This window comes from Myotis yumanensis, unplaced genomic scaffold (assembly GCF_028538775.1).
Source record: "Myotis yumanensis isolate MYYU_CA2020_CCGP unplaced genomic scaffold, mMyoYum1.0.hap1 SCAF_12, whole genome shotgun sequence".
NCBI classification, from domain to species: Eukaryota; Metazoa; Chordata; class Mammalia; order Chiroptera; family Vespertilionidae; genus Myotis; species Myotis yumanensis.
In genome coordinates, this window is record NW_027223763.1 from 9,756,328 (window position 1) to 9,770,927 (window position 14,600).

General features: G+C 56.8%; 1 protein-coding gene across 6 annotated transcripts; it reads right to left on the reverse strand.

Moving 5' to 3' along the window:
- Nucleotides 1-4,095: 4,095 nt before the first annotated feature.
- Nucleotides 4,096-11,313, reverse strand: KIF12 (kinesin family member 12). Of its 6 annotated transcripts, none has more exons than XM_070430040.1 (19): nucleotides 11,229-11,313; nucleotides 11,093-11,158; nucleotides 10,924-11,002; nucleotides 10,636-10,763; nucleotides 10,442-10,517; nucleotides 9,727-9,861; nucleotides 9,432-9,567; nucleotides 8,546-8,637; nucleotides 8,278-8,428; nucleotides 7,607-7,725; nucleotides 7,420-7,524; nucleotides 6,738-6,840; nucleotides 6,565-6,655; nucleotides 6,283-6,369; nucleotides 5,820-5,910; nucleotides 5,645-5,749; nucleotides 5,048-5,148; nucleotides 4,839-4,957; nucleotides 4,096-4,517 (listed from the first exon to the last, which is right to left on the reverse strand). In XM_070430040.1, exons 1-19 carry the CDS (start codon nucleotides 11,252-11,254, stop codon nucleotides 4,378-4,380), a joined length of 1,950 nt encoding a protein of 649 aa, XP_070286141.1. In that variant the 5' UTR covers nucleotides 11,255-11,313; the 3' UTR covers nucleotides 4,096-4,377. The 6 variants fall into 6 exon arrangements, with proteins under 6 accessions (XP_070286141.1, XP_070286140.1, XP_070286139.1 ...); XM_070430039.1 differs by having other exon boundaries at nucleotides 8,278-8,434; XM_070430038.1 differs by having other exon boundaries at nucleotides 8,278-8,425; nucleotides 9,727-9,876.
- Between the last annotated feature and the right edge of the window lie 3,287 nt (nucleotides 11,314-14,600).

Below are 14,600 nucleotides of genomic sequence, written 5' to 3' on the forward strand. Positions count from 1 at the left end.
CCCCAGTTGTCTGGAAGCTCCTTGGGAGCAGATTAGGCCAGTGTCTCCCATGCCCAGTCAAGCAGGCCTGGCCTTCAAGTGTGGACTTAGTGTGTGATGGATAAGAGAGAGTGTGATCAGAGCCCTGAGCTGAATGAAGGCTCTTGAGGAAGACGCCTCAGGCCAACTTCCAAAGGTCTTCCTTGATGGCCAGCCCATGTAGATGTCAGTGATGGCCGGGGGGGGCTTGTCTGGCTCACAGAGTAGGTCTGTTGCAGCATGCTTCAAACCCAGGTCTCCTGGCTCCAGTCCTGGTCTCCAACCACAGCTCCAACCTACCTACAAGTTCCTTTAGCTGCTGCTCGTTGTTTCATAGCCAGACCTACTTCACAGAGTAGTTCTACTTCACAGAAAAGAGCTATATTAGTCCCTCCGAGGACATAGGGTGACGTCATCTCAGTCACCTCTACCTGCCCCACCCGGCCCCACCTGTGTGTTTGCTTAAAATAAAGGAAGATGAGTCCTTTGGAAGCTCAACCAGAAGATGGAAATGGAAAAAGTCACCTAAGAGTACACAAAATATCCTTCAAAGCAGTTGAAATCTTGTATATAACATTGAATAAATATGAATTTGGGGCAAATGTGTCCTTAGATAAAGAGAAGAAAGACCCTGAGTGAGAGAAAGGCTGGTGTGAGTGAAGGCTGGTGTGGCCAAAGCAGACAGAGATGTTCTTGGCAGTAGGGTCTTCACACACTCTCACATTGACTTCACCTCATGAGGCCTGGGGGCCTTTTAAACACAAGAATCCCCAGGAGTGATCTTCCTGATGCTTGTGCTGTCCTACAACCCATCCTGCGCTGACTAGGTGTCGGGTCCCCAAGGATCTGGAGAACTCAAACCGGGCCCTAGACATCTAGGTCGCTCTCTAGATTGGCCAGCATTCTAGAAACTTCTGATGATCCTCGAGCTCTTGATGAACATCCCCAACCCCAGCTAAAGATTCCAGAGACTCCTTCTAACTTCTACATAACGTTTTAAAATTTCAGAGAGATCATTCAGGGATTCGGAATTCTGGCAAATCCCTTCAGTGTTTCAGGATTTCTGAGCGCTGCCCCCAGTTCTAATGTTCTGAGGTACCAGAGACCATCTTAGTCTAACTCTTCTGGAGAACTTACGGCCTTATTTCATGGGGCCAAAGAACCCCAAACCCCAGCATTCTGGGGAAGGCCTATAGCTTTCAGGGTTCCAGAGGTGTCCTCTACAATTCACACATTCTTGGGAAGGACCACTGGATTCGAAGATCCTGATACGTTACTGGGTCCCATGGAATTCCTAGTGCTTAGGGGTCTGGACAAGTGGCAGTTCTAGAGTGAGCCTGTGACTGGGAGATGGGGGAAGTGGAGACTTATCCCCTTGGGTCTTGTGTCTATCTCTGGGAAAGTAAGTGGGAGCTTTGCTGAGCTGGAACTAGGAAACTGGAAAATCGTGGCTGGTTCCAATGGGAAAAGGAATCATCCAAACACAAATGAACCGGCAACAGCCAGGGTCCCCCTGGGTGGTCCCTGTCCACCCTCCCAAGGCAGCTAAGGAAAGTCTCACGCTCGGTGCCAGGGGCTTTCCCTGCCTGAGGCCGGAGACCTCCCAGCAAGCAGGGCCATGATGCAGTGAGATAAGGGCTCTGGGCAGGGGAGGAGCCCAGGCTCACACATACGGAGCCACCCAAGCTGATGTGGCATCAAAGTGACCTAGAGCAGGAAAAGTGACTTTGTGGCATAGCAGGCTCATCCTCCCCCCCTCCCTCGGGCCTCTGCACAAATGTCACCTGCATGAGACCTTTCCTGCCCCTGATGTAGAGCTGCACCTGCCCTGGCCGAGGGGCCTCCCCACTGTTTTGCTCCACAACATTTATCCCTGACCTCCCACGTATGTTGCCCATTTTCTCTTTGTCCATGAGGATAAGGATCCTTATGCTTTGTTCAATGCTGGCCCAAAGTGGGTTCCCAATAAATATTGGTTGGATTATTAATTTTTAAAATCCAGATGGTCAATTCCATCAAATTGTCTTGTTGACTACAAGTTGCTTTTGGTTAACTCGCCTGCAATAGGCAAGGCTTTGTGATGTCCTCCTTCCACATAGCAGTGGATTTAATCCCCGTGACCATCCCGAGAGGGGCTACTACTGTGTCCATTCTGCAGATGAGGCCACTCAGGCTCAGAGCAGCTAAGCCACCTGCCCGGGATCACTCCTGGATAAGTGATGACGCCGGGATTTGAACTTGTGTGGCTCAGTCTGTGGGCTTAACCACAGCGACCTCTGTCTGGCCCAGCTGCCTGTGGTGTCTGCCGTTACCTCACCGCCCTGGGCTCTGCCTCCATGGTCACTGTCCATCCACAGTTTTCACTGTTAAACACAAGTCTTGCCTTTCGATTCCTGGCTGCTGGGGGCTCCAACCTGGGCTGACCCTGCTGGCCCATTTCAGGGACCAGCCCTGCAGAGACTCAGTCAGAGGCCCTACAGTGTGGACGGCTCAGAGAGGCCAAGTCGCCTGCCCCAAGTCACACAGCATACTCAAGTGTCGCTGTGAGGCGCCTTGCTTTAGTCTGTGGGTCCTCACTTCTCTTGGGACAGGAGAGCATAATTAGGGCTATTTTCCAGCATGGTGGGTAGGAGAGCACTGGGTCTTTTCTTGCTTGGTCTTGCACTGGGCAGTGGGGTGGGAGCAACGGGACTTGTTTTCTCGGGCCATGCCTGTGGGCAAGCCTGAGCATTTTCCAGTGATGACTGCCACCCCCTGCTTAGGGCATCCCCGGCTCCCTGCTCCTTCCCAGTGCTCCCCCAAGCCCGTGGCTGAAGCTGGCCTGCTTGAGGCCTCGCCAGAGCCCAGGGTCCGGGTCTCAGGGGACTCCGACACGAGGCCCGGCTCAGGTGGTTCTGGTTGAGGAGTTTCTTCGCCTCCCTGCACTGGTCATGTTACTGGTCCCCCTGCCTCCAGCTCACCATCACCAATCAGCCCACCTGCCACAGTGGCTAGTGTGACCCAAATGCAGATCTAAGCTGGTGACTCCTCAGGACCCCTCTGTGGCTCTCCTCTGTCCTCGAGACAAGCCCAAGCTCCGGATGTGACCCACAAGGCCGTGCTCTGCCTGCTGCTGGCCACCTTTGGAACATCAGGGTCTCTGGGCCTTCGCCTCCACAGCCCCTCCCTCCACCTGTGTTCACCTTCTGGGCCTTTATCATAGCTCTTCGGCAAACCTTCTTTGACCCCCTCAACAATTTCTGAGTGGGGGGCCTTCCTCCATGCTTCCCCTTCAAAGCACATCTGTCCCCCACCAGACTGTGAGCTCCCTGGTCAAAGCCAGCTTGCTCCTTGTCAGTCTTTTCACCACCTTGTTTTGGAGTGGATGCCGGTGGTGTTCCTGAAAGAGTGAGTGCCTGAACCAACCAAGGAATTAGCCATCTGGGCCTCAGTTTCCCTAACTGTAAAATGGGACAGTTAGGTTAGCCGTGTGGCTCTTTTTATAATGAGGTCCTCCCACTAGCACCTCCAATTTCTCATGTCATGTCTGAGATTCCCCTTAATTATGGACCCACTGCACCCTGCTAAGCATGTACCAGGAGTCCTCAGGTTCCTCACCCCCCTGACCCTCACTAGAGCTCAACAGGACAGGAAACCGTGCCCCCCATCCGACTGACTGAAAACCAGGAAGTGGTCTGGGGAGGGTGCAGGGCTTGCTCAGGATCTCAGAGACCTGTGGCACCAGAACGCAGGGCTCACGGTCCCTCAGGCACCAGGCCACGTGCAGGGGCACAGAGAAGCAAGCCCCTCAGCCCGCCACCTGCCCCAGCTCAAGACCAACTCCATTTCCTTCAGGTCTCCTTCCTGGAGGCGCTCATCATTCGATTCCCCATGCTGTCCCAGTGGCACATAATAGTTGCTCAGTTAAAATGCATGTAATACAGGAAAGGAGATGGAACCTGGAATATTCCTGATCAGAAGGGGACACACACTGCCAAGAGTCCTTGCCTTCTCCTCCTCAGGCTCCCCCGAGAACCCCTCGTCTGGGATGTCCCCATGGGAAGTGAGTGACTACCCAAAGGACAGGACCAGCCAGACTAGGAGCTGAGGCCTCTTTATTGTCACGTACGTTTCGTCACCTGCTGCCTGGCTTCTCCTGAATCCAGCCTCATTACTCATAGTCTGGGGTGGCACCCTCCCTTTACTCCCCAAACGGTCCTCCAGCCGTCACCCCTGACCCTCAGGAATGGTCCTTGCCCAGCCAGGCTGCAGAATGGATGGGCAGCTGCTATCCCCATTTAATAGATGGAGAGACTGAAACCCCAGAGCAAAGAGCCCGGCCGAAGGTCACACGCAGTCTCCTGTGTTTCCATTTTGCGCTCAGCAGGGAGGGAGGGCTCGGCTAGGGCTCCGTTTGCTCTCATGCGTGGGTGGCTGGCTCCGGCCCCGCCGCAGGGAGCTGCCGATCTGGTCTCTGAGGGCCTCCAGTCTCCGGGCCAGGTTTGGAACTGTGGCCCCACCTGAGGGGTACGGTGACACTCAAGGCCTGCACTACCCTGGGGTCATCAGGTCCCAACATCCTCTGGGGAAGCTTCAGATGGTACCTACTCGCCCCTGCCCCTCCCCCATCCCTCACATACACCCTGGGCTTTGGTATACATCTGGGCATGAAGGTGGCCCTAGGAAGAGAATTCCAAGTTTGGAAACTAGAAAGTTCTTAGGAATTAACCTCCTAACATGTGCCCTATTTCAGAAATGGAAAGACTATGTTCCAGAGAGGGTGCGTTCAGGCCCAAGATCACAGAAAACCCCAGGGGCTCCTCCCTCTTTCCCTTCTTCACCTCTCAGCACTGGCGACGTGTTTGGGGGCCCTGCGGGCAGGGGAGGTGCAGAAGGTACCACCTCCTCCTCGGTGAGTATCTCCGCCAGGACTCGGGTCTGAGTCCAGTCGCTGTGACTCCTGCGCCAGGGGCAGTTGGGTGGTGGGAGGTGAGCCTTCAAGTGCCCAGGCCTCCTGCCCTCCCACCCCAGTGCCCCAGGCTGGGCCCACCTCTCTCTGGAGCACTTGGCAGAGCCAGGGCTGCATGGGGGCACCCAGGGTGGGGGCCGGGCAGATGGGGGAATGCCGTCGGGGGCCTTAGGGCCAAACACCTGCAAGAAAGACCACAGCCAACACTGGCGACCTCAGCCCTGCCTCTCTGTGCCCCACTTCCAGGTGCTGATCACAATGCCACCAGCCCTACCACACCTGCCCCAGGTGGCACCAGCACTGCCAGATGGACATAAAGGGGTGGGGTGTTGGTTACTTCTTCTGTGGGCAGAATCCTCCGTGCCCAGAACAGGGGCTGGTACAAAGCAAAGAGCTTAGAGGAGAGTCAGTGAGCGAGAGAGTGAAGGAGTGAATAAGCAAATCCATAAATGAGCAGCATGTAAGTGAATGAAGGAATAAGCAAATGCATAAATGAGTAGCATGTAAGTGAAGGAATAAGCAAATGGCAGAGCGAGTTCCTAAAAGAAGGCAGGAAGGAAGAGGGAGGCGAAGTAAACAGTGATTCTGAACCCTGGGCAGAAGGAGCCCAATCAGCCACTTTCCCCATGGCCTCCAGCTCTCCTAGACTCCCCGCACCCCCACCGTGGCCTTTCCTACCTGGGGCAGGTGGAGCTCCCTCCGTGGGCAGGCCCAGTGGGCCAGTGGGGCTCGGCACAGGGGGCAGAGGTGGCAGCAGGGGCAGGAGCAGAGGGGTGGCAGGGCCTGCAAGAGGTCATGTCAGAGGCTCCCTGTCATCCTTGCTCCTCCCCCTTCCGGCTGGGCAGAGACTCACATGGCAGGAGGGAGCGGGCACCATCGCACAGGGACATGGTGGGGCTGGGCCAAGGGGGGGCTGGTGGAGGTAGCAGGTAGAGAGGAGGCGCCTGGAAAGAACAGGGGGTCTGTGCCTGCAGCCCTCCACCCTACCACCAGGCTGGTCCCCACATCCCCCGTTTTAACAATACCCCTGGGCACTACGGCGTGCCAGGCACCGTTCGCAGTGCTCAACATATGAACTCATTCGATCCAACCTTTAAAACAGCCCTATTCGGTGGGCACCAAATCACCTCCATGTTACAGCGGAGGAAACCAGGCAGTGAGAGGCGGCATGACTCACCAAGGTCACCCAGCTAGTAGGCGCCAGAGCTGGAATTGGAACCCAGGTGGTCTGAATCCAGAGGTCAGACTCTTAACCGTTCCCTTTCCCACCTGCCCGCTGTCCCAAGGCCTGTCCCTGGGCTGGTGGCCGTGCTCACCGCTCCAGCTCATGGACCTGCTGGGCCAGGACGCGCTGCTCATCCCGGGCCAGGTCCCGGCTACTCTGCAGCTGGCTCTTTTCCTTCCTGGGAAGAGGAGGCCCCAGGGAGGTGACAGGAAGCAGGGCTGGTGGGGGTATCAGTCAGCCCCGCATTGCAGGGCAATATGAGCCCCAGCAGGTAGGTGGGGCCAGAACAGAGTCAGGGAGCGGGGAGGGGGCCGCTTGGCAGAAGCAGCCCAGCAGTGAGGGGTGGGCACGGAGTCCCCTGGCGAGGCCCTACCTGAGCCTCTCATTCTCCAGCATGAACTCCTGGAGCATCCCATAGAGGTTCTGCTGGGCCCAGGCCACGCGGGTCCCACTGAATCCAGGGGCTGCAGGGAAGGGGGAGATGGCTGGGTCCACAGGAGCCCAGATGCTCTCCATGTCCCACCTGCACCCCCAGGGAGCTCATACCCTTAAGGTCCATCTGGCTCAGTTGGGACCGTAGAAGCCGATTCTCTGCCTGGAGCTGCAATATCTCCGTTTCCAGGCGCTGGGGCTGCTTTGCCATAGGGGACTGCAGAGAGAGGGGCCCGGAGCTGCCATCTGCAGTGGCACAAGTCGTGCAAGGGCTCTGGGAGTGGGGAATGAGGGAGCCTAGAAACCAGCCCATGCTTCCCTCACAGGCTTTGCATCCTGGCACAAGGCTACGTCCACCTGGAGGGGGCACCTTGTCCCAATGCATCGAAGTGCCTATGGCCTCCGCTGCGTGCCAGCAGGGCCCCCTCTAAGCTGGACCCTGCTCCAAGTCCAACCCAAAGTAAGTTCTGTTCAAATCTTGGTTCAGAACCCAAACAAGACTCCACATCAGACCCCAACTCAACTCAGACTTAATCATGATACCACTTGGGATCCAGGCTGGACCCTGAATCATATCCTAAATCAGACTTCAACCTGAGACCTGCCACAACTCTGACCGTGACCCTGACCCTGACCCCATCCTACCCAGTCATGGCCCCATCATCAAGATTCCAACTCTCATCCTAACTCTGACTCAATCCTAGATTTCAACTGTGACACCAACTCAGGTTCCAACTACTGCCTGACCCCAACCATCGCCTCCGCCACCCCTCGGCCTGTGTCTGCCTCCATTCACCTTGGGGGCCTGCGGCCGAGTGGTGACCCGCTGAGCTCGGCTGGCGTATCGCAGGGTGCTGAGGGTCTCAGGAAGGCATTGGGCTGAGGGCGACACGCAGGCCACCTGGGGAGGATGCCCCTGAGTGTTCCTCTCTGGGAGCCCCTCCCTCAAGCCCCACTCTTCCCTGCCAGCCCCACTCAGGTACCATGAGGGTGACCCCGCGCCCCCCCAGTGAGTCCGCCAGCAGCTTCGTGAGCTTGCTGTCTCGAAAGGGGATGTGGCTTTGCTTCCGCCGCGGGTCCAGCAGCAGGGAGATGCAGTGGCCTGGGTGGGAAGAGAAGGCCCAGCGAGGTTATACCCTTTGCCCAAGGCCACGCAGCTGGTCTGTGCAGAGCAGGGACCTGCACCCACACCCCAATGCCCAACACAGGGCCTGGCACTCAGCAGGGGCTCAGGAAATGTCTGGCAAATGGACTGAATGAAGAGGCTCCTCAGCACGCGGCAGAGGAAGGCCCTCGGGGGTGGAGGTGGGGAGACAGGTCTGTCCCTTCTTCCCCTTGCTGGGCCTCCGCTTTCCCAACTGCACGAGGACAGGCTGAGTGTCTGAGGGCTCATGCTCTGCACTTGAGGGTGCCTACCTCCCAGGTTAGAATGCAGCTTTATTCTAATAGAATCAAGTTTATGGGGTTTCTAGATTCATCAACAATGTTCTAAGAGGGGAGACACGAGTCAACAGCAAGCTGAGGCCGGAAGGAGGCCTGTGGCCCCTGGTTCACAGCTCTTCATCCACTACATCCCCTGTCTCCTCCTCCTCCTCCTCCTCCCCTGCTCCCCTCTTCCTGCACAGCTACAGGCTGGGCAAGAGGAGGGACTCACCCAGCGCCAGCAGGCTGCGGTTGATGCTGTTGGCCTCGAGCATCAGCTCCCCACGGGATCCGGTGGCCGCCACCTTCTCGCTGCCAGCCAGGTCTACAAAGCACAGCTTCCCTCCAGCAGGGTGTTCCCCGGGACCCACGGGAGGCATCTGCTGGGACTGGGGGGTCAGGGCTTGGTTTCCACTACGTCCTCCTGTGCACACCCGAGTTGCTTTATACACCCTGAGGCGGACCCGGCGCCAGCTCCTTCCCCAAGCTGGACCACTCACGGTTTGGCGGCGGATATGGAGTGTGAGCAGGGCATGGCTTCGGCTGGAGGCCTGGTTCAGGGTGTGAGCTGAGCTCCTTCGACGGCTAAGACCTGGAGGGGGAAAGCAGCAGGAGCTGGACCTGACAGGAGGAGCAATAGCAGAAAAGGAGCAAAGGGATCCTGGGGAGGGAGGGGCCTGCCTGTGCAAAGGCTCCACGCGGGGAAAGAATGATGGGATGTGGGGTCTGGCTCTAGCACGAGCAGGTGAGAGGGGTATCGACTGAACTGAGTGGAAGAATGTCAGTCAGAGTCACAGTTGATAAACATCCCTCAAACTGCTGTGTGAAGGGCGGAGAGCGAGCAGAGAGATCAGCTGGCATAACCCTGGCAGGAGCCTGGAGTCTCACCCAGGACCAGCCAGCAGGCTGCGGGTGAATAATGAGATATCTCATAAACATTAGATGAATGAATGAGACTGGAACAGAGGGGCCCTATAGGCTAAGTTATAGGCGTGACCTTTGCCCTCAGGACACTGGAAGGGTCTGGAGGGTCTGGAGGGGAAGAGGGATGTGGTTTGCCGCAAGGAAGAGCACAGATTGGAATGGAGGAGCCTTGAGTTGGGAAGATTTCTCTAGGAAGAAAAAAAAAAAGAGGCGGACTGAGGCAGAGGTCCTGGACTGGAAAGAGGGTGGGCCCAGCTTGAAAGGCAGAATCAGCAGGAGGTCTGGGTGGGATGGGGGACATCCTTGGGTGGTGTCTGAATTGTTGTTTTGCTGGCCCTTAGCTCCCACAGGGGTCATCTCTGGTCACCCACAGCTCCAGCCAGGGGCCCCCAGTGCATTCAGTGAGCAGTAGAGGGACGGGCTTCCCTTGTACCCCCAAAGCTCCCCTGAGACAGCACGCACCCATCTGCAGAAGTTCCATCAGGGCCCCCAGACTCCCAAACTCCACCACCCGCAGCTGCTCCACATAGAAGCCCCGAGTCTTGTTCCAACGAACAGGGAGGGGCCGGGGAGACCCCAGGCTCAGCAAGTCTAGAACCTGGGAGATGAGGGTGGCGTGTGAGGGAAGGGGCCCGAATCCAACCCTTACCAACATCAGCCCCCCCCCCCTCCCGCCCCCACTCTGCCCCTCGACCCAAGCTCCTTGGGAAGCAAGGCCTCCAATCTATTGTGCCCTTTCATTCATCTCCGTCCCCACCTGCTCATTGTAGATCTCCAGGTAGGAGGCGTGGAGGCTGACAGGGGCGCCCAGGTGCTGCACACGGTCCAACAGCCAGGCGAAGGTCCTCTGCATGATGCCAGCCAGGCTGGGGGGTACAGGCAGCCCCTCTCCCTGGGGGCAGAAACACTACCACAGTAATAACTACCCTTCCTGGTGGCCTTAGCTACTATGCCTCAGGAACTAGGCCAAGTTCCCGTATAACATCTCATTTACTTCTCTCAGTCAGTACTCTCGCTTCCATTTCACAGGAAGGCTCTGAGCTTGTCAGTAAAAGGCACAAAATTTGCCCTAGCTGGTTTGGCTCAGTGGCTAGAGCGTCCACCTGGGGGACTGAAGGGTCCGGGTTGGATTCTGATCAAAGGTGGACACACCCTGCCCCCCCCCCCACCCCCTTTGTGGACTCTATCCCCAGTAGGGCATGCAGGAGGCAGCCAATCAATGACTCCCTTTCATCATTGATGTTTCTCTCTCTCTCTCCCTCTCTGAAACCAATAAAAAAAACATATATTTTTTTAAAAAGGGACAAAATTTGAAGTCCATATTAGGCAAATCCTTTCACCTCTCTGGGCCTCAGTTTCCTTGTCTGCAAATACATGGGGCTGAGTCGCACTGTCCAAGGCCCTCCCTGTGGGAGCCTGCGCTGTCAGTGGCTCCCCACAGACCCCTGACCCTGCAGGGGAGCTCAGCCCACCTGGGGAGGAGGCCCCGTGAGGGTGTAGGTCTTCCCGGAGCCGGTCTGGCCGAAGGTGAAGATGGTGCAGGAGAAGCTGCGGGCAGCAGGGGTGTGTGGCTGGATCTGGGCAGCAGGCGTGGTGGCCGGGGGTGGGGCGGGGGGGGCGGGCAGGGCAGTGCTGGGGTGCGGGGCATCCCCAGGGCCTCACTCACCCGCGCAGCGCCAGCTCCCCGAGTCGCCGCACACCGCTCGCCCGGAACACGTCCTCCTGGGTGCGCGCCCCATCCAACACGGCGCCGAAGCGGAACGCCACGTCCGGGCCCCCGCCCGGGGGGCTCACCTGATGGAGGGGGCGGTGGAGAAGGGGGCGGGGCCGGGCCGGGGAGGGCGGGGTCTGGGGCGGGGCCGGGGAGGGCGAGGCCTGGGCAAAGTTGCCTGGGGGCAGGGAGGAGGCGTTCTCCGTAGGATTTTTAGGTTCTGGGGGTGGGAGGGTGCTTCACCTGCAGAGTCCTGGTCCCCGAGCAGTGCACCGCGCTCTGTTCCCCTCGGCGCAGCTCCGCAGCGCTCATGGGACGCACCCTGGGGTCCGACGGGAGGGAGGATGGTCCATCCCGAAGTCTCCATCCGCCCCTTCCTCTCTCGGGCACAACCTAGCCAACCTACACCCACCTGAGCACCACCTGGATGGGCGTTTCCGGCCCCTCGGGGCCCTGCTCCAGGCTCCGCGCGGGGTCCCTGTGGCAGCAAGGCGAGTTAAACTGTCCTGTGCCCAGCGGGCCTCGAGCCTCCCAGAATCTCCGCTTACCCATCGGGGGATCCCCGCTCCTCCATGTCCTGCTTTGCTCACGGAGTTAGCTCTGCTCCCCTCTGTTCCTTTCCCTCCCCACCACCCTCCCTTCTCCACGCTGGGACTGGCTGTGCACACCTACATCCCCCACCCCATCCCCCCTTCCCAGGCAGTCATCCATCCGGAAAGGCTCGGCCTGCCCCGGGCGCTAGTTAAAGATTTACCCAGCCTCACCTCTGTGGTGGAGAGTCTCCCAGCGAGGGACCCCCAGCTAGGGGGTTCTGGAGTCTGAGGATCCCTTGCTCTTGCCCAGTCCCATCAGGAGGGACCACCCAGACCAGCCTCCTCTGTGTACATTTGGGGACGCTGAGGCAGGGATGGGAAGGCCGCATGGCAGAGCCTGGACCAGGCTCTTCCTACTCTATCCACATACTCCTCCAGGTTTGTAATCTTCCTCCCTCCACCCGCCTCCCTAGCAGCTCAGGCTTCTTCACTTCCCAGGGCCCAGGGAGGGGAGAGGCAGAGGTGGGGGGCGGGGGGGGGGGGGGGGGGGGTAGGTCTCAGCTCCAGGAAGACCTGCCGGATTGAGTTCTTGACTGAGCTGAAAGAAGGGCCCAAAGCATCTGGTTAAACATTGGGCCACCTGCTTCTCCAGTGCCAAGGCTGACTCCAGGCCAGGACTGCTGTTTGTCCCCGTCCTGGTCTGGCTTATGAAAGCAGCAGAGATGTCTGTGAATGAGCTGGGGTGGGGCACTTACCCATCCAGTGCCAGCCTCCATGCAGGGCACTGGGCAGGAATCCCCTAGTCTTGCTAGGGAGTCAGGTAAGTACTATCTAGGGTGCAGGGGCTTTGCAGGAATTCCGAGGCCTGTGGGGGCAGGAAGTGAGGGTAACAGATGAGGGCGATACGGCTTTTTTTTTTTTTTTTTTTTTTTTTTTAGCAGGAAGGATCCGTAGGGAAAGTTAGGGAAGAGCCAAGAGCTACCTGTCTGCTCTAAAATAGCAGAGAGTCTTGGGCAAGTCTTTTCCCTTTCTCACTGTTTCCTCCCTGTAAATGGAGATGAATGATTTTACTTAGTTGTTCTGAGATTCAGATGAGACAGCGTACAGACAGACGGTCCCTGACTTACAATGGCTCAACTAAGGATTTTTTGACTTTACAATCGTGCAAAAGCAATAGGCATTTAGTAGAAACTGTACTTTGAATTTTTCAGCTTGATCTTTTCTCAGGCTAGTGATGCGCACACAGTGAGATGCTTTCTCATAGTGTTGGCAGCAGCAGCGGGCGGAGCTCCGGGCAGCCACACAATCATGAGGGCAAAGACTCATCGGCACTCTCCAGTATAGTATTAAATGAATTTTAGACGTCATAGATTTTCAATTTGCTGTGGGTTTATTGGGCCATAACCCTATCATAATTCGAAGAGTGCCTGTATTGGAAAGTGATTCGGAAATTGTGAAGATTTACCTAAAAGCCAAAATAAAAATCCCTAGATGATCTTCAAGATTCCTTTCAACTCGGAAGTTCCTTAACGTATTATATATTTTTAAATCCTAGGGCAAGCATTACTAGTCCTGTTTTTCAGATGAACACACACACACACACACACACACACACACACACACACACGAAAGCAGAGGTAAGGCAGGGCAGGCTAAGGAGGAAGCAGCTGTAAATGGGAGGTGGGGTTTAAGCCGGGAACTTCGAGCTCTAAGTTCTGGTGCTTTCTACCTGCCCTGGCAGGCTGAGTTTCTAGGTGTGAGTGAACAGTTGCTCCCTTAAATGCCCTTAAAGGGGTTAAGAACTATGGGTCATTCACACCTTAGTGTGTGTTGGTTTTATCAGTTTGCTGTCTGCCTCACACTGGACTGAGATGAGCCACACCAAAACGATTTTGAATCAAGTGCAGGGACAGGGAAGATGTGCATATTGGGGTGTGATGAGCTGTTTGTGGGGACGTTTGCACCAGGCTCCCCACCTGAGTCAGAATGTGTGCACCACTGGATGCTCTGAGCCTGCCCTCTATTCCCAAACCGCACTTTTCATCCAGAACGGCTGGTGCCGTGGTTGAGGGAGGGACAGAGGGAAGGCATTTGGGGGAAACTGCAGAGAAATTTAGAAGCTGGCTGGACCCCACAGGGGTGTGTCTCCAGGCCTCGCTAGAGGGCAGCAGAGTACCGTGCCTCCATGGCCCCAGGGCTGCTCACAAAAGAGGCTTTGTGAAGTGCAGCCATGCTCTCTCCATACATTTTTTGCCGAGCTCGAGCACTGTGCAGGGGCTAACCAGCCTGATGCTGTGGCGAGGGATGAGCAGGCCCACAAGAAATGCTCCTTGAGGGAGTGAATAAAAGCCACATTGAGCAACCAGGGACCCTCTGTGCACGCCCCTGCTCCCGGTTCCAGCCCCTTCAATCCACTCCTCCTTTCAATCCCACTTATCCTCCCGGGGAAAACCCTGCCCTGACTCTCTGGGACCTCAGAATAAGGACTGAGTTCCCCCACTGAGCCTCAAGCTCGTTCGGACTGACTCTATGTTCTGCTGACCCCTCTGTTGTCCCTCTCCACTACCCACCGCCCTCCATCCCTGCATCCTGTGCTCCAGCCCAAGGCTTGCCTGGGCTTCCCTTTAATTCTTCTAGACATTTGCTCCTGCTGTCCCCTCTGCTGGGAAGGCTGTCTTCTGCCTGGTGGGCTTGTCCTGCAAGCCTTCCCATAGAAAGCCTTGCCCATCACGCTCTTCCCACCAGGTCAGATTGGGGTTGTGTTTGTCCCTGCCGCCTCCTGGGACTGTTCAGTGCTGACTACACTAGATTGGTCTTCCTGTCTGTTAGGACCAGGGACTGTGCCGGCTTCAGCACAGGGCCCTGCACCCAGTAGGAGCTCAGCAAGTGTTGGTTGGACAAGAGAAGGAGCCAGGAAGGAGGAAGGGAGGCTGGCCATCTCTCCTCCCTCCTGCCTCTCAAGGCTAACCACAAACACTTACCTTTGTGATGTAAGGATTCCTCCAGGGACTCATTTTTCATGGAGATCGTCAGCCCCTGCCACAAAGCTGCTCTCCAATGTGCCCAGAATCTGGGTGACACTCTCCCAGCCCCAGCCAAGCCCCCAGGTGAGTCTGGGGCTCACCTGCCAGACAGCCTTGCACTGGACTTGAGGGGGGACAGAGATGAATAGAAAGATCGGGGAGGAAGGCAGTTCTTTCCTCCTGTGGCCCTCATCTTTCATTGTTCCATTTGTACCCTCGGTGGAGGCAAAGCCAGATGGATCCAAGGCCAGTTGTGAAATTTTCCAAACAGAGCTTGCTGTAATCTTTAATTAAAATGTGAATTTAGGCCATAGGACTCATTACATAAAATTCTCCAAAGCAGGCACCATAGGGAATCATTGAG

Coding starts and splice junctions, on each gene's coding strand:
- KIF12 (XM_070430036.1), bottom strand. CDS start 11,254: ATGGAGGAGCGGGGATCCCCCGATGG. Junction 11,159..11,228: donor GAGCGGGGATCCCCCGATGG/GTAAGCGGAGAT, acceptor TTGCTGCCACAG/GGACCCCGCGCGGAGCCTGG. Junction 7,525..7,606: donor GGCGCGGGGTCACCCTCATG/GTACCTGAGTGG, acceptor CATCCTCCCCAG/GTGGCCTGCGTGTCGCCCTC.